Source organism: Coccinella septempunctata, chromosome 1 (genome assembly GCF_907165205.1).
Source record: "Coccinella septempunctata chromosome 1, icCocSept1.1, whole genome shotgun sequence".
NCBI classification, from domain to species: Eukaryota; Metazoa; Arthropoda; class Insecta; order Coleoptera; family Coccinellidae; genus Coccinella; species Coccinella septempunctata.
The window spans coordinates 44,863,219-44,890,211 of NC_058189.1; the positions used below are offsets into that span (position 1 = coordinate 44,863,219).

At 34.8% G+C, this 26,993-nt stretch overlaps 1 protein-coding gene across 2 annotated transcripts in view; it reads right to left on the reverse strand.

The window, feature by feature from the left end:
* The window catches only part of LOC123311010 (ecdysone-induced protein 78C), a 135,188-nt gene that overhangs the window by 77,027 nt on the left and 31,168 nt on the right, over positions 1–26,993 (reverse strand). Inside the window, exon 3 of one of the 2 annotated variants that reach the window (XM_044894758.1) lies at positions 20,341–20,520. The exons of the other annotated variant lie outside the window; for it this stretch is intronic. Coding sequence (XP_044750693.1) covers positions 20,341–20,520 — 180 coding nt within the window. The remainder of the gene's footprint in view (positions 1–20,340; positions 20,521–26,993) is intronic. 2 annotated transcript variants of the gene reach the window in all.

Genomic DNA, 26,993 nt, shown 5'->3' on the forward strand with positions numbered 1-26,993 from the left:
ACACCTATGCATATCTACAAGTCACGATTTTCTCTGATGGGAATTCGGTGCAAAGTACCCATAATAGAAAGTTGCATCGGTTCTGGATGAGTTAACACCGTTTAATTCAATACCTACGATGATTAAAATTGAAATTAATAATGGTTCACCAAAGACTGTAGCTATAAAAGAACAGAATGATGACTAATCATAGGGAAACTAGATTCGATCGAAGTAAGGCTGATCATTGGAAAACAAAAATTTCATGTTTGAGAATGTTTTTAGTTGATACGAAGTTATGCGTGTTTGTTTCGATTTGTTGATTGTATTTTCATCACTGTGATTTTGATATTTGGTTGAATATTAAGTGATTCCTTTTGTTTCGAAAGGCTTTGCGAAATGAATTATGTTGAAGTACATGTGTTAGCCTAATTTGAATCATCGAAAGTTATGTGAAGAACTCTTTCGAATTCATTGACAGTATAGAAAATATAGACCTTCCAGATAACCATGTCCTTGTTTCTCTGGATGTAACATCCCTATACACGAATATACCTATTGATCTTGCCGTCACGTTCATAGAAAATAAATGGAGTCAAATCGAGCCACGTACCTACAACCCTAGCAATTCAAGATTTCTTACAACTTTTCAATTTCTGTGTTGATAACAGTTTCTTCGTCTTTAACAACAAATATTATAAACAAATCTTCGGTCTTGGAATGGGTAATTGTCTTGCTTCTGACATTTTTGATCTTCCATCAATTTATCCTTTTCGAATGAACTTTTATGTTGATAACTTTCATACATATATGTTTATCTACGTTTCACATGAAACTCAAAAGTGGGAGGAATTCTAGAATGTTTTTGCAATACATGTAACATGGGTTGTGATCAAATGCTCGTAAAAGTATCGCATCATGCTTTGGATCTCAGCATTCAACAACAAATTAATCTTGCAGTTTTGACTAGTTTTCAAAATCAAATGATATGGAAATAGTTTCTGACTATTAGGTAATTTCTTCACTTCAACTCAACTAATTCTCGATTCGAATAAGTATATGAATATAATGGTGCTTTTATATTCATTGCCAGCTATTTCATTCAAAATTACTCTGAGGAAATGTTCAATCTAAATGCGGGAAATATATCCATATAACAAAATTCCATCTAATGAAGCAACTAATAAAACAATCAAAATAATATACAGCCCTCATTGAGCACAATTTCTGTTTTCGAAGAAAAGTGTGTAGTGTTGCAAGAGAAGAAGAAAATGTGTGGCAAAAAAATCTTCAAACATGAACTTTGATTAAGATGATAATGAAAGAATAAAAATTTTTGGTGGTTTCAATCAATTCACATCTTTCAGATTTTTTATGAGAAAGAAAAATTAAATCTCAGATCATTCGTGTAGCCAGCTTGCTGAAGTAGATTAGAGTTATTTTTCTGATAATTGCTTAACAACGAGCAAAAGGGAAAGAAGAACAAGGGAATCCAACAACCAAAATCTCAAAGCGCATTCAATCAAATGGAAACACAGACGGTTTAAAAACTACCACAGAAGTGTACTTCATCGATGAGTCCAAGCTCTCCTTCTTAGGAGCAACATGCAAAAATATAAACTATTCTTGAAATAATAACAATTCGTGAAATGGTACCTGTATGATATCCAACAGATAAAAATAACCATAATTTTTCTCAGTGATACGTAAACTTATTCAGACCTAAGTTTATTTGAATAGGAATCACCTGAAGAACAAATAATTCCGTGGTTGACCGCAAGTGAACTCAACGTTAGATATGTTAAATACCTATGTTGTTGACTGACTGAACACCTAGAGCGGTACCTCAAATTGCGAGAATTTTACCTCAAGAAATTCGCGGGAACACGTTCGAAACAGGTTTCTTATAATTCATAACGGAAGATGCTATTGTGATTTCATACAAAGTAGTTGCGGAACGATTTGCAAGGTAACAGTAAGAACCAGTGCATGATGCACGAGATTTAATGTTGTCAGATCCATAGGAATCTGAAGGTTGGCAGTTTAAAATTTTTCTTTTTCAAGTGAGCTTGAGCTTGAGAAGATAGAGAAGGGGTGGACTTTTTAATTAAATTTATATCACAGCGAACAGTTCACAGGGTACCTAACAATTGATCAAGATTACAAAAAATATTCAAATACAATAATTCTTATTGATATAATTGGTAGTCCCAGTCAATAACTCTAGGTACAGCAGGATACTACCCTCTTCTTGATGAAGAGAATGGAAGTAATATCATAATCATAAACTCCATTCATGTTTACAATTACAACAAATTACAAATTACTCACAATTATATAAATGAATATAATACAATAGATATAATAGACAGCCTTGTTCCCTGATGTTAACACAAACACAAACTGGTTGAGGACCACAGAAAGAAAAGTGAATTTTTTGTCAATACAACGTGGAAACAATGTGAACAGTGGATCTAAGCAGTTCTTGACGAATGAAAAACCCCCTTCTTGTAGAGTTTGTCCTTCATAAAGTTTATTATTGAAAGCAGATATACCTACATGATAAAATTTCATTTCATTTTGGTCAATTTTTGCAATCGAAATCCTTGATGGATAATCATTTAAGTTTCCATCATACCTTTCTTTTAAATTTTCCAATGTCTCTGTTCGTCTCCTTGTTCGATTTTCAGTTTGCAACCTTTTAAAGACTTTTTAACTTTTTTTTCTCAAAACCTTGAAATCTACTCTGAAAATGGTTAGAATAATTAGAGTTACTTTAGGAGTAGCTATTACTCCATATCATCAAAAGGTCGTAATTCTTTTAAGTTTGCGGTTTTGTGTATTTCTTTATACAGGGTGGTCCAACGAAAACTTAACCCCTCGATTTTCCTACTTTAAAATGAAAATTTTGAAAATCATTTGGACCCGTCAATTTCTGGTTAAAGGGGAACAACTTTTCCGCTTTTTTCCTCCCCGTAACTTCAACCCTCAACGGGGGTGAGCACAATCCCTTAATCTTGAATGGGGTTGAGGGATGTGGTGGTAAGTAATTTTGAATTTATCACGAGAATATTATTCGTATCCGACACATTATAAAGGTATTTAGTACTTATGTTCAATCGTCAATTTTGAAGAATATTACATGTGGAAATGATGAAATTATTTTTTAGAAATACTAATAACTCTGCGCGATCATTGGAGGTTTTATTTAAAGAACGATATCCTGGCAAAAATGTATCCGCTACTTACGTTGTGTGCAACAAACTGGACGCTACTTGTTCAGTAGGAAACAGAAAGAGGGAGCATGAAAGAAAGAGACGAAGCGAGGGACTTGGCTGCCTTAGGTCATGTAGCAATGGATTCGACTTGAAATATTAGGAAATTGTCGGATGTATCTGGTGTTTAACGCACAACAATCATGCGAATCCTTAAACAACATAAACTCCATCCTTATAAGATACGACTCAATATGTTATTTCTTTCCTTACTGACTTGTGTATATGACATAAAAACAATTAAAAATCCAATTTTCATGTAGTATATAGTCTTTTTGTCGGCTTACTTTATCAGTAGCATGTCGGTTAAACGAACTCATATAGCACTGGTCAATAAGGATCGAAAAACCCCAAACGTGCCACAAGAATGTTTTACTACAAAACCCTATCTACTGTTTACATCAACAAATCCCTGTGAACATTAGAAGAAACGAACAAATCAAATCAGAAATTTCTCCAGTTTTCTATCCAAACCACAGTGGAAAATCCAGAACTTCACAATGTTGAATTCATATTTATCATCTTTGTCACAAGAACTATATGTAGACTGATCGGGATTCATACGATACGAACCAACCAAATCATCAGACATTCGACTTCATATTCATTAAGCTCGAATTCGGTAAGTTTATAATCCGGTTGAATCAACTTAGGAACATAACCAACTAAATGAATTATTCATGATCGTGTCCTTGGAATTGAGAATTGAGTCTCGGATTGAGTAACGAATATGCTAATGAGTTTAATGCCCACACTCACTACACGGTAAATTGGCCGTGAATGTTTATAAGATATCAGTTCTTGTTTTTGGGGAAGCAAAAAGTTCATTGGCCTTCAAAATTCAGAACGTGAAGAATAAAGTTAAGGTATTTTAAAGGGACAAATTGGTATGTAATTGTACAAGTGGACCCAAATTCGATAATGAAACAAAAGTGGAATACGCAGTGATGGTACATTCTCGACCTGATGTTGATTAATGAAAAACTGTAAGAACATAAAATTTAATCAATTCAACATATATAATATCAACATCATAATCGAATGGAATTCGAGCAGTTGTACGAATTGGATGGGTTCATAATTTGATTATTATTGCATTCAAACTTGGGTGCAATTTTAATATAATATTTATCGAGTAGATTCCATCGACTAATTTGCTTTTGAATAAAATGTACCTACTGCTTCAATGATATTTTGAGACTAAGAATACTGGAAATGCATTAAAATATTAAACATACATATTCGGAAGAAGTAGGACATATTATGTATTAAATCTCTTGTAACAGAAAGGAGGTGATTTTTATTAGCAATTAGGACAAAAAATATACATTACTGGTTGTCCAGGAAAGCCGATAAAAGTAAAAGCATCAAACTTCGAAATGGCTTTAATATCAATTGTTGTTATGCGATATTAAAAAAAATTATGTCCATGGTTCAAATTTTATGATTTTTGCGAGGTAATCTCAATATTTAAAACATATAAAGGCCTCTGCAAAATCATTCGAATGGGATGATTCCTTCAAAATGTACCAAGTAGAATAGAGTTTGGTTACCTAAAAAATGGCCTAAATGGCCCTCTCAGATGTTTATTCATTGTAGGTTTATTCAAGTAGGTAGCAATAAAGTGGGATAGCCAAATACTTGGCTGTTTCACTAGTTCTAACTTCAACATTACTTTAGTGATGTTGTATTTTCACCCCAAGACGAAATGTATTATCCTTGGCCTGTAAAGGTATTATTTTTAAATTCCTTCTTCTTGTCAGGGTATTTATGTAAGAACGTAAGAAGGCCAAAAATTTCAGAATTCAGAATTTGGGAATAGTACAGGGCCTAACAAACTTACTCTTAATGCTGAATAGACTGTTATGTCAACACATCGGGATGTCTTTGTCACTTTTTGGATACATTACTTCGCTGAAGAAATATTCGCTTTTTAATTTTTCTTAAAATTTTTTGTTTGTTCTACACGTGCAGGGTAATTCTTCCGATCCCTGATCACTTGTCCTACAAGATGTGAAAATAAGGAAGCAAATTGTTTGATATAAATTCAGCAATAATGGTGGCCTTATAAAGTTTTTTCTCGTCATTTTCTCGATACATTACGTTTTCATAGAACTACCCCTTTTTTATGAAATTCCTATTTTCTTATGAAATTCGCTTTCTCTTAAAAAAAAGTAGATTGGATGTTAAATGCATCAGTGGAAACCCTGTTATGAAAATGTTCAACAACAGTAGCGCGCAAAAGGACATATTTGATAAAAAAAAAACGAAAAACATTAAAATTGGAGTTGTAAGACGTAAGATTTCAATATGAATTCTCCTGATAGTAGAATGAGTATAAAGTTCATTATTGTTTTTGAAAATAATGCGTAAACATTCTACAATCAATATATCGCGTAATTCAAAAATATAAGATATTTGAAAAAGAACATCCTTCAACATGCCAAAAAAGGGAAATTCAATATTTTTCATTCAATAAGCAGCATATGCAAAAAATAAAGAATTTCTGAACAAACTAAAGAAAAAGCTCCCGGAACAAGTTTTTCACTAAGGTTGAGGTGTTGATCCTCCTCCAGATTTCCTGATACTGCGTTGGCATGCTTGAAATGGAAATTTCAATCAGATCAATAGAAAATGACTCCCAGAGTACTAGAATGATCACCTCGAGATCGTCCAAGGTTTAGGGCGGATGATCCATTCGGAAAAAGTCCAACTTAATCCTATAAGGCTAATGTCTAAGTTTCTAGGAGGAAATTAACTACGATTAGAAGATTCTGCTGCGCTTGTGCACTAACTATGCTCGATGCGGCATCCAAAACAAAATCCGCACACCGTGATATTTCGAAACTGTAATTCTTAAAAAAAATAGAAAATTTTAGGTTATCGAATTTAATTTCTCTATGCACGTAAACGCTGAATGCTGTAATCCGTGATGATATCCTTGATGCAGTTACGACGGTTTCTGCTCTTATTATATGAACCAAAGAGTAACAACTTACTCTTTGATATGAACATTGAACTGAATAAAGAAATGAAAGGGACCCGCAGTTCAGCAAATCGGCAGCAAAGAATATAGAGTTAGGCTAGGTTATAACTCTATAGACTAGTGAGGTTAGGCGGGAATTTTGAATCGCGATCCATCCGTGGATCTGGTCGCTGAATTCCCTATGCATTTCTTATGGGACTAAAAATCCCGCGTACCTCTCGACTGTTTCTGGATATTTTAGCGAATTTATTAAGATTTATTTCTGTTGGAATGTGTTCTATGAACCTTTCTTAACAAGCTGAAAACAAAATTTCGAAATAAAATGGTAGGTATATTCTTTTAATAATGGATCAATATAAAATTGTTCTTCAAGATCCATGGAAGTTTGTCGTAGCTTCATTCCTCTGAAGCTGACATAATTCTAACGCGCAAGCGATAGATTTTCCTTGTTACGGTTCATGATTGACGTAGGCAGAAATAATCTGCGACATACGGATATATTCCGTATAATAATGTGTTTAATTTTGATTTTAGGACATATTAAACTATATTGTGATGTAAAATGTATTGGGAAACAAGCTCTAATAATGAAGGAACCCAATTTTGCATGTCTTTATACTAACATTTACTTCTAGCTAGGGATATTCCATCTTATAGTTGATTCCTATTTGAATATGGATCTCCCGCCAATTGAGTGATTCTATCCTCACTAATATGGTCTATAATCTTTGAATCGGCAGAAAGTGTGTCCAAAAATGTGGGTGGGAGATAGGAATTTGGGACGCTATCCGTCTCTCTCTTTAGTGAGCTGTCTGTTTATGACGGTTTTGGTGATTACTCGGTTTAATTTCGTTTTTGTGATGATTTCTGAAGTGTTAAATTCGGAAACGATATCTTAAAGTGTTCAATAAGCTCAAACTCAAGATTAATCGGATTAATATTCGTTGGAAACATGAAAAAAAAAAGTTATTTATGTTTGAACAAGTAGGTACAGAGTGCGATAGGTATACTCCAATTCTCTATTTCAGTTAGCGTCACTTTCCTTGACCAGTGTGTCCCTTCCATTGCTATATTGAGTTCAATGTATATTATAAAAGCGAATTTTACGAGGAAGACAAAATTTCATAAAATAGCGGTATTTACATAGCGACGCAATGTATGTATATTGAAAATTACGAAAATATCTCGAGATATTAATCAAATAAAACATTCAACATCAAGGAGACAAAAATGTTTCGCTTCCCTATATTCATACCCATACCATATATTTAATATAATAGATCCATTGTCGGGCCGTAGAGGGGGGGCCGATATTGGACTTTGAAAATAGACGTCAGTTTTGTTTGAACTAAAAATTATAATATATTTTAATCGAGATTTTAATTATTAACGCATTTCAAAGAAATCTCACGTCAATTTTCAAAGTTGGATTTCGCTTCCCCTACGGCCTGACAATGAATTTTATCAATCAATTAACATCAGATGCCTCATTAGGAATCTAGAAAACCATACCACATCGTGAGTCACGGTATATCTTCATTTTTACCACAGTTCAAAAATTGGATTAAACTTAACGATCAATAAGGAATACAAAGGTAATTACATATCAGAGTAATCATCTTAAATATGCAGCCCTCGACCAACATTCTTTTCATCGAAATCTCTGTTTTCTGGTCTCAACAAAGTCGATATGGAAATTCAATACAAATAATTCGAAAAATTCTAATTTCGCGCCCTTCAATTATAAAACAGTTTTTCTGTATTGACCGCACGCCATCTCATTGTCAAAAGTGTTTTCACTGACGAAAATGTAGTAGGTTTTTACTACTAGAGATATGAGGGCGTCTCCTATCTTTCTACTCTATATCTTTGGAGACAATATCATAAAGGAACCACAAAAAAGCGTAAAAAACTATACTGACGGGCTAACACGCAGGGCTTGAATAACTTTTTTTTTCAATTGTGGTTTTGAAAATTCTGTGAACAATATGTGAGGAACTTGTATATGATATGATGATTGTTCAGTTCTTGGTCTACTGAACTCTAAAGTCTTTTAATTAAAAGGTCGGACGTCTTTTCAGTCTTTATTTTCTGTCATATCTATATAATGTCAACGCTCCCTTTTTTATTTCAAACTATCAACTATGATCCTAATGTAAATGCAACAATGATACAAAAATCTAACTCAACTCAAATTCTAACATTCTCCCAAGCCAAAAAAGTCTAGTCTTCAATTTCCAACCGGCAAATTTTGTGAACTGACCGTCTGTATTCGCCAACATTGGTTTTAACGTCGACGACACGAACCTTCCATCGGGCCCTCGATGTACGTTCCCAATCCTGCCTAGACGCCACTGGAATCGTGGAGCATTCTCATCTGCTAGCAATACCAAATCACCTTCTTTGATACATTGGTTATCATTAGTCCATTTGTTCCTTTTCGTCAGTGTGGGAAGATATTCTTTCATCCATCTTTTCCAGAAACTTTCTGATAAAAACTGTGGCCCATGCATCCAGAACTCCATGTCTGGTTTGGTAGGTGCCTGTCGTGTAGCTAAGTCTGCAGGATTTTCACTTGTAGGAACCCATCTCCACTGATCCACATCACTCGAAGCTCTAATTTCTGCAACTCGATTGGAAACAAACTGTTTGTATTTGTTCGATTTATCTCTTATCCATCCAAGTACACACATTGAATCTGTCCACAAATAAACTCGATTGATTGGTATTTCTAAAGATCTAGTTACACTTGCAGCTATTCTGCTTCCTAGGATTGCACCTTGTAGTTCAAGCCGTGGTATACATAATTCTTTCATTGGGGCAACCCTAGTTCTAGAAATTACTATCATTGTATCTATTTTGTCTCCTGACTCTACTCTGAGATAGGAGATCGCTGCAAAGGCTTCTTTACTGCTATCTGAGAATGTGTGTAGCTCTATGTTTTCAGCATTTGGTATGTTTACACTGTAACATCTTGGGAATTTAAAATTATTTATCAATTTGAAATTTTCTAACATTTTTCTCCAAGTTATTTTGAAATTTTCTGGTAATTCCTGATCCCATTCCATTTTAGCTTTCCATATTTGTTTCATTAAAATCTTTCCTTTAACAATAAAATGCGATATGAATCCCATGGGATCAAATAATGTCATAATCGACTTTAAAACATTCCTCTTGGTTGGCCGTAAGTTTTCATATTTACTGAAATCAATTTTGAATGTGAATTCATCAGTTCTTAAATTCCACAAAATTCCTAAAACTCGATGTTCTGATTTTTCTTCAGAATCTTCCCGAACATTCTGGGTTCTTTCGGTTACTAAACTCATCAGAGAAACGGAATTTGATATCCAGCTAACTACTTCAAAGCCAGCAATCTGCATGGTGTTTTTAACTCCATCTATTAGGGCTAGGGCTTCCTTTTCATCATCAGCTGAATCTAAGTAGTCATCCACATAAAATTTTTCAAGAATAGCCTTTTGAATTTCTCCTTCGGAATAATTTTTCGCATTATATTTCTTAACAAACTGTGCACAGGCTGGCGAACATTTTGCTCCAAATGTCATAACGTTTACGTGGTAAACATCTGGTTCTCTGTAATTTTCTAAATTTCTCCATAAAATGCGTTGTGAGTCCCTGTCTTCTTCACGTATCAGTACTCTGTGGAACATTTCCCTCAAGTCACCACAAAAGGCGATCTTTTTCTGACGAAATTTCAGCAAGATAGCTCCAAGAGAATTCATTTGATGAGGTCCAGTCAGCAGCATGTCATTCAGACTGATACCATTGGATTTTGCTGCTGCATCGAAGACCACTCTTACCTTTTTCTTATTTGGATTTATCACTGCAAAGTGCGGCAGGTACCATGTGCGGGGACCACAATTTTTAATCTCTTCTACTGATAGCTTTCGTAGATAGTTTTTTCTCACGTGATCTTCAAATTTGGCACAATATTCATCAGCTAAATATTTATCTTTCAAACATTTCCTTTCAGTACAATTCAATCTTTGCATGGCTGTAGCATAACTATTTGGCATTTTGCATTCATCATTCTTCCATAGCAATCCTATTTCATATCTCTCGCCAACTTGTTTTATTGTTCTATTCATTATTTCGTTGGCTCTGGTATCTTCCTCATTTACTGCAAATTTAGAAACAGGAATTGTTCCAAAAGATTCTGGGGTGTAGAATTTTTCCATGATATCCTTCAAATCTTGTTCAGGTTCTCTTTCGTCACATATATGAAAAATGTGATATCCCGATCTATTTTGTATGTCTGATTGGATTGGTCCATGTACAGACCAACCTAATTTAGATTTAGAAGCAACAATTGAGTTTGTTGGTGTAGATTGGATACGCCTGGGTATAATCAAATCGATGTTGTCCTGACCAATGATCATAACAGGTTTCACTTTCGTATAACTCTCAATAGGAATACCTTCCAAATATTGATGGTCATGTAAATTGAAAGATTGTTCAGGAAGCGATAAATTCGAAACTGTGCGAACCCCTCTTAGTAGAAAGGTGTCATCATTGTCGATTCTTGATATGTTTATGTCTAGTCGAGTAGAATTTTCTTCCTTTATCACGTCATCATTGGTCCATTGTAAACATAATGGCTGTTTTTCACCCAGTATTCCAATTTGATCGGCTATCTTGTCATGTAAGAGTGTAACTGTTGAGCCTTCATCACACAAAGCATAAATTTTGAGAGTTCCGTTTCGACCATGAATTTTGAGTGGAACGAACCGCAATAAAACTGTAGTTTCACTTCTCACCATACCAACAATATTCGTAGATACGGGTTCTGATACTATCGGGTTTTCACTTGATTTCTTGATTTCATTATGAAGAAGTGAATGATGAGACAGTTTGCATCCATTCTTTCCACAAATTTTTTTGTTTCTACACCTGAGTTTTTGATGATTTCTCTCGAGGCAAGAAAAACATAATTTTTTCGATCTTACAACCTTCCATCTACTTTCCATATCATCCATTTCCATTTTTGGACAATTATCATCATGGGCGGGCTCTTCACAATAATTGCATTTAAGAACTCTTCCATCATGAAGAGTGAACACTCTTTCTGTACTTCTTCCATTGTAGAAAGACGATCTCGTTTTGTCCCAGGGATATTTAGATCTATCCCAATGTGCAGAAAAGCTAGTAACACTTACTTGACAAGCTGCCTCTGAAAAAGTAGCCAACCAATTAGCAAAATCTTCAAGATTGGTTTCACAATTTTGTCTTTTCTTTTGAATTATTACTTCACCCCATTTGATTTTCAACTCGTCTGGCAGTTTACTCACTAAATCTCTTTGTAATTGTGGATTCTGTAAATGACCAATGGAATGTAGAGATTTCATTATGGTTACGATATTAGTGACTTCGGTCGAGAAGTGTATCAATTTTTCCAAATTTGTGTCTTTTATTGGTTGTATTACTCTTATTTTGGACAGTAGCATCTCTATAATTACATCAGGTCGGCCAAAACGAGTTTCTAAAGTTGCAATAATTTTGGCCACATCAGAAGTCAACATTATACCCGCAACTGCTGCCTTTGCAGGGCCTTTCAAACATTTTTGAAGTTTGAAAACAATTTCGTCTGCTGAATAACGACTTGACTCGGTTAAGTTACGAAATTGACGAATAAAAACTGGCCAATCCAGGGGATTCCCATCAAAGCAGATAAATTCTGAAAACTCACGTTTCTCTGGTCTTATATTCTGTAGAACTGTATTATTCACCGAATGGAGTACCTCATTAACGGTCTCACACAACATCTTAACACTTGGATCACATTGCTGTGGGAATGTGTTAATGTACTTTTCTGTGTCATCATCAATCTCTTCTTGTTTTCTTTCAACCCATTGATTTATCATTGTATTGTTATAGTATTTTTTTTCACTGTGCCTGCCCTCTTCTTCATCTAATTCTTCTTTTCCTGAAGCATCTTCGTCTTGTACTAATTCTTCTTCCAGATTTAACAGTCTCAAAGCATTTTCAATCTCCAGTTTCTTCATCTCTATTTCCTGCCTTTTTCTTTCAGTTTCCAAATTAATTCTTCTTCTGGCTACATTAATGCTTAGAGTCTTGGACGTTCTTAAGCTCCCTCTACTCATTGACTTACTTTTCATTGATGTAATCGACTTTGGTCTTTTAATCACCTCACTTGTCTCTGGTTGGTCTCTGGAAGGCTCATTTCCCACTATCGTGTCTTTTTTCTGTCCTAAATCTTCTTTTCTGCCGAAACTGTCGGGCCACACGAAGTCTTGGGATAAAGTTTTGCGAATTCCAGCTCCACTTCTCTGAGGTCTTTCTTTGCCGTTCATGATCACGTCGGGGTCACCAAATGTTCAGTTCTTGGTCTACTGAACTCTAAAGTCTTTTAATTAAAAGGTCGGACGTCTTTTCAGTCTTTATTTTCTGTCATATCTATATAATGTCAACGCTCCCTTTTTTATTTCAAACTATCAACTATGATCCTAATGTAAATGCAACAATGATACAAAAATCTAACTCAACTCAAATTCTAACAATGATATATTTCTGATGTAAATTGTACAAATCCAACTTTTATGTTTATCAATTGAAAACAATGTATTGCAGTTATTGCACAGAAATAACACCTTTGACGTATAACCGAACACCCTTTACTTTTGTGTCCTAAATTCGAACCTCTATTTGTTGTTCATAATCTTACATCTTTGTGAATTTTTTAAAAATTGCATATAAACATATAGCACATCTGATAGGGTATTTAATTGATTCCAAACACTGTTCACTTGGAAATTAATATCCGGATCACAGGATGTTTGTTTTCTGGTCTTAACGAAGTCGATATTGAAATTCAAGGATTAAGATTCGACTTTCGCGCCCTTCAAATACTTCAAAACTGTTATTAAATAGTCTTTCTGTATTAACGGTACATTTTCAGCGTCATCTCATTCTCAAATGTGGCAAACACAGGTGATTTCCCCACGATCAAAAATCTGTAGATCTATTTTTTCATGAATCCCACAATCCAATTTCAACATGGTGAGTATTAGTTGTTTTACCTTCAAATTCTTTAGCTTCTAGAGTTCGTCATCATAGGGAGGAGATATTCTTTGAGATGAATTTTTGTCTACACAATTTTCGTAGGTTATAATGATCCTCTGAGACAAAAAATATATGTGTACAAATTTCAAACTCAAGTTCAATGTCCTACTGAAAAGTCGATTAGGTATATAGTCTGAGAAGTAGTTAAACCTGTTCTTCAGATGAAATAACATAGCATCATTCTGATGGTGGCAGGGCGTGATGTCCGGTATTTTACTTTGATTAACATCGAATACATACCTTCTTACAGTCATCGTTCGAAGAAATTCATTTCATCTCCTTCCCTTACCTTCGTACGTATATTATTTTAGGACCGGATCTTGAACCGTAAAAGCGGCCCGTTTAATGTATTAAATGAAAATATGAGACCGAGATCAAACGGGTTTTCGAGTTGAGGTTTCAGCGCGGACCCTCACCGTCCTTTTCATTGTTATGTAATTATGTTATGTAACTTCGTACAAGGCATTTAGGTCTGGGATGTATAACTCCAACTATAAGGAAGAGTAGAGAAACGTATTCCGTTGAGTGGAATATTTATTAATTCCTATTTTCTTGTAATAATATTGGGATTAACAGCTAGTGTTATAATCCAATTCAATTTTAAAGATTCCTTATTCCCTTAGTCACACTAAGAATGAAAACGAACATCTTCAAAATCAGGTACAGGGACAAATTTCATCATGAATCTGGCTATAAGTAGGTATATAATCATTTCAATGTATATAGTATACGAGGATGTATTGATATCTAGTTAGCCTAGACCAGTTCCATGCATAAAAAAAATATTGCGTTACCATAGCAACGAATAATAACTCATTAGAAGTGTGAGTGTGAAGTTTAAGGTCAAAAAAGTAAACCAGAGTTACGCAATAAATTAAAAGAAAGAAGGTGTCAACCGAAATTGTGAGAATCGAAAAATTGGAGTATCGTGCCATCATCAAGTACGTATTTAAAAGGGTTAACAGGTAAGCAGATTTACGAAGATATGCTTAATAACCTTGGTGATCAATGTCCTTCGTATGCGACCGTGAAAAATTGGACTGCAAGCTTCAAAAGAGGTAAATTTTCCATTGAAGATGATGACCGATCGGGAAGGCCAGTTTCTGTGTCAGTCTCCGAAAATATCGATGCAGTTCATGACATGATTTTATTAGACCTTCGAATTGGGCTAAAACGGATATCTGAAGCACTAAATATTTCATACGAACGGGTTCATCATATAGTTCACATCAATTTGGACATTGCTGCAAAATGGATCCCAAATGTTTGAATGTTGACAAAAAGAGTGCAAGGGTAAAAGCATCGCGTTCGATCTGTGCTCGATTTGAGAACGATGCAGACTTCTTAAATCGAATTGTTACTATGAATGAGACTTGGGGTACATTTCTACGATCCAGAAACAAAGCAACAATCGATGGAATTGCGACACTCTGGTTCTCCAAGACCTAAGAAGTTTCGTGTCCAAAAATCTGCTAGAAAATTTCTTGCTTCAGTTTTTTGTTTTTTGAGATTGCCATGGAGTAATGATGATTGATATTTTGGATAAGGTTAGAACAATAACCGGAGATTACTGTTCGACATTACTGACCACTGTAAGGGAAAAAATTGAGAGAAAAGACTCGAAAACCTATCCAAAGGTGTTTTGTTTTTGCAGGACAACGGCAACACAAATCTCATGTTGCCATGCAAAAAATTCGTGATTAAGGGTTTGAATTACCAGAACACCCCCCTTATTCACCAGATTGGGCTCCATCCGACTATCATCTCTTTCCTCAACTGAAAAAAAGTTTAAAAGGTCGTAAATTTTCTTCCAACGAGGAGGTAATAAAGGCTGTTGAGGTCTGGTTTGCAGAGCAAGAAGAAACATTTTTTTTGAAAGGTCTAGAGACGTTGCAGGTTCGCTGTAATAAATGTATCCAATGAAGAGGTGAATATGTTGAGTAATAAAATATTTTGACATTAAAATTTTATTTGGTTCTATAGTAGGCTAAGAATTTTTCAATACATCCTCGTCTGTGTGTGTACCCCTATATAGGTTTCGAATAGTTTTAGAGATATTCAAGTTAAATGGAAGATTTCACCAGTTTGGCAATGATTTGCTGTGCGCACTGTGCGCATTTTGGTCCCAGTATACTTTCTGTTTAATTCAACCATTCAACGTCCGCAGTGGTAAAATTGTATTTACGAAACACTGAGCGCCTTGGAAAGAAATATCCAGTATAAATTGATTTATTACAAAAATTTTTTTATAAATATGCGTCTTAGGTTTAAGGGAGTAATCGAACAAAGGTTGAGAAAACAGAAAACCCAACTGTAGGAAAAAAGGAAAAATTTAATAACGTGTTGTTCCACCTCGATGTCTGATGCAGCCAGAAACACGTCGAAGCATACTGGTAATGAAATGGTCAATTGCCTCTGTAGGTATCTCATCCCAGTCAACTTGTACCTCATGTGGAAGTGCTGCTAGAGTCACAATTATCGCGTAGGTATATACTTCTTTGTGAGAACATGAAAACTCTGTAGATATGGTAGGAAAACTATCTATATCTTGACTTGTACAAATATTTTTCTAGACAAATTCATTAATACTGGTTGTTCTGTATTTCCAGACACTGGACATTTATCTTCAGATATTTCTCTAAACTATCGAAAATTTGAAACATATAGTATAAAATGTATTCAGAATGGTGCAACGAAAACTTAACACCTCGATTTTCCGACTTTAAAATGAAAATGTGAAAAATCGCTCGGACCTGTCAATTTCTGATTCGAGGAGGAACCACTTTTCTGCTTTTTTCATCCCTGTAACTTCAACCCCCCAAACGGGGTTAAGCACAACTTCTTGATTTTGAATAGAGATGAAGGGTGTTGCGAAAACTGATTTTGATTTTGAAGATCTTATCATGAAATCACAGCGAAAATAGTGAAAGAGGCAATTTGGAATTTATCTCGACATTAGATTTGTACCCGACACATTTTAAAGGTAGTTAGTTATGTTGTTAATTTTTTGTCCAACAAAGTAGACGGACCATTTTTTTGATTTAATACCTTAGTATATCGTGAGTCTTCAAGAACAAGCGATTGTAAATTAGTAGTAGAATTAAAATGATGTGTTCCATAGAAGAAAGGGTGCAAATGATAACGTCATTTTTTTTAAATAACCATCCTTGCGAAAAACAGCGGCTTTATTTAACAAACGACATCCTGGAAAAAATGTATCCGCTGCTAACGTTGTGCCACTGGTTTACAAATTTGACGCTACTGGTTCAGTCGGAAACAAAAATACGGTGCATGAAATAGACGAAGCGAGGGACGTGGCTGTCTTAGGTCATGTAGCAATGGATCCGACCTTTAGTACTAGGAAATTGTCCGATATATCTGGTGTTTCACGCACAACCATTATGAGAATCTTTAAACAACATAAATTCTATACTCCATTTCTGTGCAGTGGTCAGTGAAATGATTAACGGTAATTAAAACTGCATGTGCGTTATCTGTTTTTCGGACTAGTGTTCATTTTACCTTAACGGCATTGTAAACTGGCATAATTGTTGGTATTGGTCAGATGGAAACCCAAGATTATTTCGTGAGGTGCATACTCAGCTTCCGTAAAATTAAATGTTTGGGCTGGTATTTATGGAAATCACATAATCGGCCCTTTTTTTAAACCCGGTAATCTCACTGAACAAATTTATTTAGATATACTAGGTTTAGGTTTAGCTAGCCCTCGTGCCAGTATTGGAGAATGCAGAAGACCATCAGACAATCATTTTCCAACAACTTGGCACACCACCTAATTATGTTCAACCGGTGCGTCAGTTCTTAGATGAAAATTTTCACTCCTGGATTGGAAGAAGGACATATTGAGTGGCCTTCCAGATCACCTGATCTGGTTCCACTGGACTTTTTTCTATGGGTTCAACTGAAATTCAAGATTTACGCTACCCAGCCTTAGTCACTGGATGATTTGCGAACTCGGATCATTAACGAATCCTGTCAAATTACACCAGAAATCTTGAGTAATGTACGTAAACGTTTGCAGCTGAACTTATATTACTGCATGGAAGTACGACTCTGCGCGAACAACAGCGGCTTCATTTAACGAACGAGGAGTAGTAAGTTAATTGATAAATAAATGGAGAAATTAATAAAATAAAAAAAAAATTTATACCTACAAATGTTTATACTTGTTTGTTGAAAACAGGATATAGATATAATAGTTAATAATAATAATTGGTTTAATGTAATATTCAAAATTAATGAGGAGTAGATCACATCAAGGCAGAAAAGGTTGTTATCTCAGATTTATCACGGTAAGAGGAGATATATTGTGTTTACAATACTTATGTGAGAACCGCTATAGACAATAAATTATGTTATGCCAAGAAAACTCTTCAGAAAAGTTCATTTCCAATTTCATCTTGTCCCTTTTTCTTTCCTACGGCAAATCACTCTTAACTCAAACTCACGTAAGCTTTAACATTTCACATTTCATAACTTGAACGTTATGGGGGTTGAAAAATTTCTTCTACAGCCGAGGGATATATTGAAAAAAGAAAGCATCAATAATAAAATTGAAACGGCACAGAAAGTCTTGGGCAAATGTGAATCATCTGAAGTGAAAAATTCTTGAATCAGTAACAAAGGCGAAACACACAATTTCAAACTCATCCAGACTTTTTTCGGTAAAAATTTTCAGCTCATTGTTACCTCTAATTCACACAAAATTGCTAGATGACGGTCAACGACAATCACACTGTACAAGGAGAGAAGGAAGAAAAGATTGGTCAGGCACTGAACCTGGGCTCGTGAGTGGAAGCACGTGAGCTGAATTTTTCATAATTATATGGGCTTTTACAAATGCATAATTTGACCTCGCTCCTTCCTAAACCACCTCCCAAACACGCCGCTTCAGAAATGCTGGATGAGTCATTGTTCTATGACTTGTATGTGTGAACAAAAAAGAAACGGAGGGTAAAAATCTAACCAAAATATCGGCCCATACGACGGTGCTCATTCCCTTCTCCATGGTATGCTTCATTTGGAAACGAGAGGTTGGAGATTCAATGAAGTGGACTTGCTGGACCCATCAAAAAGTCTCTTAGAAATAGCAATACATATGTGACCAAAGAGTCTTAAAGGCCAATTCAAGGGTATTCTTATCTTTTTGATGTCGATAAACAAGAATCCGATGATTGATGAAAGGCAAAGAGCGGTTAGAATTGTTCTTTTGCATGTCTCTACAAAATCTATACTTATGACTTTTTATTTATAGGTATGCTAATCCATTTTGGAAGTATGTATCTGCTTTTTGGAGAAAATTAGCAAAATTTTGATGAGCTATGGTATCTATATCTGAGGAACCAATTCTCGTACCGAATTCGTTTTCTCCTAAATTGTTTTCTATAAAAGTTTATCTTACCGCCAGATATTCATTTCACTGAAATATTGAGCAAAAGCTGAAAATGAACAATGCTGTTTTTCAGCTTTAACGCTGTCTTGCACAAGTTTTGAAAATTGTGAATCAGGTTTTTCACCATTGATTTAGGTCCTAACAACATAAAGAAAAATTTTAAAATTGCAGTAACGAATATTTAGTCCTCGATTCAGTCTTATTCATTGAACGAAATTAAGAGTGAACCATCAGTTTGGAAAAATTTTTCATGGGCTATCCAAATATGCTATCGAAAAATCTTTCGAGCAAATGCATGAGAAGTTATGACGCAAGAACCATTTAAAAAATTCTCTAGATCTGAAGGATTATGCAGTTGAATTGATACAATTTCTGAGAACTTTTTTTTCATTTTTCTGTTTTTCCTGACAAAAAAATTTTTTTGCTAAATATAGCTATAATTTTTTTTTACATATTTCCATAATGCCCAATCAGTTCCCAATTCTAATACGAATATTTCGGTAATTTGATATTTTTTCCAGCAATTTTGTGGAAATTTAAAATCCATATATATTATACGAAACATACATTCATGCTGTATTATCAATAAATACTTGATATCAATGTATAAGATTTCAAAATTTGAAATAAGGTATTTATAAAAATAGACAACCTGCATAGTTTAGAAGTACCTGCTCTAGGCCCAACCTTTTCCAAGAAAAAGGGGGATGCATGGGGGATGCATTTTAAGGCAGTTTCGTAATATTTTGTATCGTGATGTTTATGCTATACTTCTATTATTATTATTATGAGACACTATCAACATGTCGACAATTTTAAAGGGATATATCTTGTAGGTGTGTGTTTAGACACACATTACACTATAAGGTGTGAGTCATTGACTTGAAGATATATTTCAATTCAATTTCAATAGAAGATTCCTGAGGTCAAGAGAAACACTTTTTCCCCTAATTATTTTTTGCAATGCAGCACGGCTGCAAAGATGGGCTGTTGAAAATCTATTTAAAGGTAACGTTATTTCCACTATTTTATTTTAAAGTTATAATGCCTATATATTTTATTCCATTTTGACGTTTGAAGACGGCGTTACTCAACCCATTCAGTGAAATAAATTTTAAATTCAAAAGTGAAATAAAGTAACATGAGCATGACTGTATAAATCTCTTCTTGCTCTTGCTACTATGAATTGAATAATGCCCTAGCAACAATCAATCGAAACGATACTTTTCCAAATCCAAATGGAATAAAATTTTGTATTTTGTATACAACACGTGAGTTATAAACGTTTATTCATTCAACTGACTTGTTGTGTGAATAACTATTATTATCTAAGCTGATTCGAAAGAAATTATAAAGCAAAAAAGTGTTGCTTTTTATCTCAAGAGTGTACTGTTAAAGACTCACCCCCTATACCTACATCAAGGAAAGCCAGTCTGTTTTAGTGAAAAGCACGTAGCGGCTCTTCAAAAGAAATCTTATTGAATTCAATGTTAATTTGAGAAATTAATTCATGTTATCACAGGTCTCTGTACACTTAAATGTGTTTAAATTTCAATTCAGAAGCATCCGCATAAAATATTCGTATTTACCTTGTTTCACATTGATAGTAGTGGCAGAGGATGTCACTCCAGCTGGAGACAAAAGCACAGAGCTCGACGAAGTGGGGCTATTAGTAACAGTCAATGGCAAATGCAATGGCGGAGGCGGAGAGCCAGCAGAAGTGGAGCCAACTGAACCTGGATCGCTGAATCCTTGGGTGTTGCTGTCGTCTGGAGTATCGAAAAAACTCAAATTAAACTCCGAACCGGCATCGAAAGACACTTCCGGTGATATTCTGTCGGGGGATGGAGCACTTCCTAGGTTCCCATTCAAAGATGGTTCGATTTTGAATACGTCCATGTTAATTATGATGAAAATTGGTCACCGAATAGTTGCGGACCTTAAGATTGAAAATCAATTAAAAACCTTTTTTTTTTTGATCGGACACGACACATTTGATTTTGGTTCCACAGGGAAGTTAAAAAAGTACGCGAAACAATATATGTACATGCAGGGTGATTCACTGCGATGGCCTATCAGACGTTTATGCAGCGCTAATCCCAATTTTGTACTGAAAATTTGCATTTTAGAGTTTTTGACAGTGACATTTTTCCCTAAAGTAGCCTACTACTTTCTTATATCAAATGGCACACTCAGTATATCTTTGAACCATTAGATACCACACCTTGAGTACAAACTCAACGGTTTATGAGTTATTGGGATTCAACAAAATGGTGAAAACTGAAGGTCACACCTTTTAGAATATTTATGTTGGGGAAGTTCATTCAAAAAATCTTAACCCTTTTTGATTTTTCTATTAGGTAGTATTGTAACACTGTTTGGACCTAAAATGTACAGGGTGTTAATGAAAAGATCAATTCAAGATTTTCGAATCACAACTATATTTTTATTATTTCAGTCGATGCCACGTAGAAAAAGAGGAGGGTTTACCAAAATAAATCCTTTACCTACTTTGGGAACTTTCAGATTCATCCCAGAAATGAAGGTTGAAATGAAGGGAAACCCATTTCAACTACTTGATCATTCTGAGACTTCAGAAAACCAAAGAAAAAAAATTGTGACATTTTTAACAATCATTTATTAGATAGATTGATGTCGAAATTATTTAGTTTTTTCTGTGGATTCCTAGTCACAAAATTATCAAGTAGTTCGAAATGGCTCCTTTCCCTTATTTCAATTTCTTCTTGTTTACTCTGGAATCTGGAAGCTCTCATTTCAGGTATAAAGTATATTTAGGTGACCTGCCCTCTTTCATTTGGAACAATGAGTAAAACAATAAAAAAATATGGATCTTAATTCGAAAAGTTTGAGTTTCAATGAATTTGATTTGTCCAACTTGATGTTCTTCTCATAAACACCCTTTACGTTTTGAGCCTAAACAGTTTCATAATCCCACATAATGAAAAAATTGAATAAAGTAAAGGTTTTATCGAAAAAGGCACTCTCAGCAAATTAAAAGTATGACTTTCCATTTTCACAATCTTTTTCATGAAAATCCCAGTGGGTACCTTATAAACCGTTGAGTTTTTGACGAAATTATGGTGTACTGTTGAGATTGCCATCAAATCAGCTTATCTTACGATACGAAGATAATCTGGCGGTGCCATTTAAAATGAGAAAGTATTTTTTTTCGGTATTACCGCAATCTGCAGAGATCTGAAAATATTTTAGGGATAAAGTTCATTGTCGAAAATCCAAACATGCAAATTTTCAGCACAAAATTATGATTAGTACTCCATAAACGTCTAATAGGCCATCGCGGTGAATCACCCTGTATACCACCAGATTAGACTTGCACCTTGAAAGGTTTGTATTCATATTAGAGGTGCTAACATTTATAGTCTCATCTCTTCGGTGAAGTTATTCATGGCAGTTCTATTATTTGTCATGCGTTTGTCTGGGACCTATTATTTATGAAAACCATATTTTCCTTGAAATATTCAGTGTTACACGTTTTCAAATATATGATATGCCGCTTATTAGTTTCTTCACTTTTTTTACAACGGAGAAGAATATTGTCAAAATGTTCTACTCGATATCGATTTTTAGCGAGAAAATATTGCATAGTGAATAGTTATTATGAAGAGTGTTTCATGGAGATAATCACTCATAATTTTTTTTGGAAAAAATTGAAGTGAGTGCTTCATAAACTAAAGATTCTACAAAGTTTTTGTAATATACAGGGTGTTTCACGAGCGGTTGGACATGTAGGTCATCTAGGCCTTTCAGAAAAGTCTTTTTTTTGCTCCTAAAGGACATTAATTTACAGGGTATTTTATGGATTTCAGCTCAACTTTTTGATATCCATTAGTTTAGAACGAATGGTCCGATTTTGATGAAATTTCGTGGGCTTCGTTTGCTTTTCTAACAACCCTTCGAAATGGCCTATGAAATTCTCAGGTCAGAACATAACTCAGAATACTGATGGTTAGTTTTCAAATATTTTATTCATCACTTGAAAATTTTTTGTTTTCAGCATTGAAAAATATTTGCTTTCTCCCAATTTCCAATCATTCGCAGACCAGGACCTCAATTTTGTTGATGTTGATTGCTATTAATTAATGGGAGTCTTGAAATTGTCTCCATCTCGGTTATAAAGGGCCAGTGGCTCATCAAGTGGGGGTTATTCTGAATCATAACTGACCCATATGCACATTTCAACTTGAAGTATTCAATTCATATAATTCTGCTGAATACATGTAGAATATTTTCGAGCCTAATATTTTCTATTTGGTGAAATAATAATAACATTAGGTACCGCATAGCAGAAATTAGTTCGAAAATGTAAATTACTTTCTGTATTCTATCAGCCAACTAGCATTCAGGACAAATCAGGGACTGAAAAAAAATCTTTGAAGTTTTTGAAAGAAAAGGGGAGACAAAGCTGAGAAAGTTATCAGGAAGGAACAACTATCGACCCAAAAAATATGTTTGAATTTTTCTTTCTCTTCAACAATATCTGATTTAATATTGTTCGGACATTATCGAGAAAATACCAATTTTCAGGATAAGATGTTTATTATTGGAAATATTCTACCAGCTGAGCTGATTCTCAATTCTTAGTCCAATTCCCTTTGCACGAAGATGCATATAAGAATAAGTTACTTCTTATAAGAAGTAACTCACAATGTGAATATATTCGATATTTACTGTTTGTAGAAGAATCCTGAAGCTGGTCAATTTTTATTTCAAATTTCACAGTTTTTTAGAGGAGTTTGGCATGCGACCTCTACGGGTGGTAGAAGTAGAGAGTTGTTTGTTTTTGTGCACGAAATGGACAGATTTGTTTATTGCTGAGAATTGGTCATCGGTGAGATTTTTTCCTCCCTTTCTCATTATGGGGATCACGAGGGGAATGAAGTGGTTTAAATTATTGAATTCAAATTATTTATTTTTAATTTATTTTGTGGTTAATGACATACACATTAGAAGTAATTGATGTTTTTGAAGTGTTATCGAGAACACGCCTTTTTAGTAGAGTAAATAATTGATGAACTTGTACGTTCTCTCCTCTTTCAAAGGTTACCATCCTTCGAAAGAGGCATGTTTTTGATAATACTTGAGAAACATCAAGCACTCCTAAAGTGTATATATCATCGATCTCAAAGTACCTACATGTTAACCCTCTCAGGAAAGAATTAATTAAATAACTCAAAAACGATAAAAAATTCTTCAGTCAAATGCATATCCGAATATATAGCGTGGGCTTTTGAAAACGAAACAGATGAGATAATAGGCGAAATTAACTTTGTTTGAAATATTCACACTCAAATTTGGAACAATGTCGGTTTTCCCTTCAAGCATATTATGTATATCAATCGAATCTTTACTCATTCATTCTGTAATTTTGAATATAAATAAACTGTACGATTCTCGCACTGGTAATTTTTGAAAAATATAGAATTCAATTCAATTCTTTCTGCCAATGAATAAACTGTCTTTACCTTAGTTGTTAATGTAACAAACAAACATTTTCATGCCTGGTGTAAAGCAGTTAACGATCATTATCGAAAGCATAGAATAAATTACCAAAAATTTGATTGTATCACACATCGTGTTCAATGAAATGACTCAGAATAGAAAAGTCTTTCTAATTCCGTATTCGAAATATATAGATTGGGGTTGTGAAACTCTGAAGGTTGAAGCGATATGGTACTGAATTTAATCTTAAAATTTGTTCCTCTTGAATGAAAATTCCGTCATCCTTCTGTTATCTCGTTTTTTTCGTTTTCAAAAACAATAATTTCATAAAAACACAAACTACTGATAACTATATGGATGTTTGTAATTTTTCTGCATAATATATCATACAGACAATAAACTAACAGCATGGTCAGCTAAAATAACCACTAGTCATTTCCATAAAAATCTATGAATTAGTGGAATGCTCAGCTATCCACTAGTCCTAAAAGGGATAAAGTAGAAATTCGAATTCAAAAATGTTTTTATCCCTATAATGAGAGAAGGGTTGATGAAAAACCTAAAATGAACAAATCATCCTCAGGAACAAAAGGTCTATCCATTTCTGACACAAAAAGTTATGGTTGCTATCTCAAAAAAACAAACCCCCGGTGCATGACAAACTTCTCAGTTATACATGAAATTAACTTATTCGAACATTTTCCTTCAAAATAGTGAATACATATTGAAGATATTAATGTTTTGAGTAACTTTTTACTCACTCTGTGAGTAATGATCATTAGGTAAGTGCCTAACATTTGAAGATTAAAATCTAGTGTTATTTCATATATTGAAGGATCTTTTCCGATAAGAGAAGGGCAATAAAGGTAGTCATAATAGTACACCTAACAGATGTAATAATAAAAATTCCCACCCTGTGAAACTGATTTCCATCGAGCAAAGTAATGTAACAAAATCAATTGTGTCGTGTCTCGGTATTGGTCACTCGCACACGGTGAAAAATAATCCTGGCGATTCAACACTTATCACATACATAGGGGAGGTCAATGCGCCTTCGCTGGATGACTTCCGCGGTCCATAATTCACACATACGCATCACGTGACATAACAACCGACGTCGCTAACGTAATTGGCAGGTGGTAGTCGGGGCGCTGGACGACGACGCTGTGTGTGCGGACGCATCAAGGCCACGTGACGACGGCGCCTAAAACGACTTTTTGGACCTCGCGATCGTCCACATTTCACTTGAGGTAAAGCCCGTACTAATGCCTGAAATGCTCTCTCTGGCAAGAACAGGTAAGTGTACTTAGAGAGCTCGGATCCGATCGAGGAGGGACAGTGCGGCCACGCTACCAGCTAAGGGCGATGACCGTTGTCTCTTGCAGCAGGAGCCGGAGAGGAAGAGAGAGGAGGCTCCCAAATCACGATGAGAATGTAAATCCCTTATCTCCTGCTATTATAGTCGAAGCGAACAACGCAGGATTCCTTGACAGTGGTTCCATCGTATGTAAAGCGTCGCTTTGATTATATTGGAAGGAGGTGTGCTGATGTGGTTCAAATTCTTCTGCGAGCTTCGGAAGCAACGACATTTTAATGAATTTTATTAATACGGCTGTCGTCGCTGATCAGTAGCGTTACGTTGGACTCTAAAATCGGCCAATTATGAAAAAAAATTGCAGCCAGAGAAGTCATTGCTGAAATATTTTCAGATATGTCCCAATATGAATATCCCAGGATTTTTTCTGCCCTCGGCAGATTTGTTCAGAGGAGAGGGGCCGCTGAAGTGTGTCCCCTGAAGGGGTGATTTCGCGGTTTTTCGACCATATTGCTATTTTACTCGGCTATTACGGCTATAATGAATAAAAAGATATAATCGAAAATCGTTTGGTTCATTGAGAAACAAATCTTTTGAGATCTACTATTCTCGTTCAAAAATTTTCACTCTTTACCTTTTTGCTCGTCAAAATGTTGAATTGATTTGTTTGTTGTTATTGCTGGATGTATAGGACAGGTCAGGTCAGGAGATCTTGGAGGTAATGCTAGATATGGAATATCCTGTTTTTCCCTAGCGTGAAATACCAGGTGGAATCTATGTGACAAAGCGTAATCATTCAGAAAAATTCAATTTTCTCCAATAACTGCATGCAATTAACAGACTACTTCTTTGATAACATCATAAACATATGTCTGGAAAGTCATGGTTCTTAGAATTACTAATAAATTACTTCGGTCATCGAAAAAAACTCAATTCCAAACCTGATTGTGACTCCCCAAAAGAATGTACTCCTTGAAAAGGGCTGCGGTTTCATTGGAGAAGTAGACGTGTCCATACTCTCACGTAAGCTTTCGGAAGAACCATATATCTGAACCCTTATATTTTTCACTGTTCATGTTTAAACCGTAAGACTAATAAAACAACGCAGATTACAGTATTTTCTCAGAAAGACTTCAAAACATAGCAATCCAACCCAAAATTGAAGAAGAACGTGACTTCGAAAGACCTCGTTTCTAGAGATCTTGAAGGTAAAACTGGGTGGTGAGGAAGCCAACATTCTTTATTTGCAAAACATTACAATTTCAATGAGTAGAATATATTTTTAAAAGAATGTACACATCAAATATTATAGCAGACATGGACGTTCACGTTCACGTTCACACTTCAGTGTGATGTAGGGATGATAACAGTGTCCATTGGTTTAATTAAAAAAAAAAAGACATTTCTGACGTGTCAGGAAATTTTGGTGCTATCCTATCACCCATA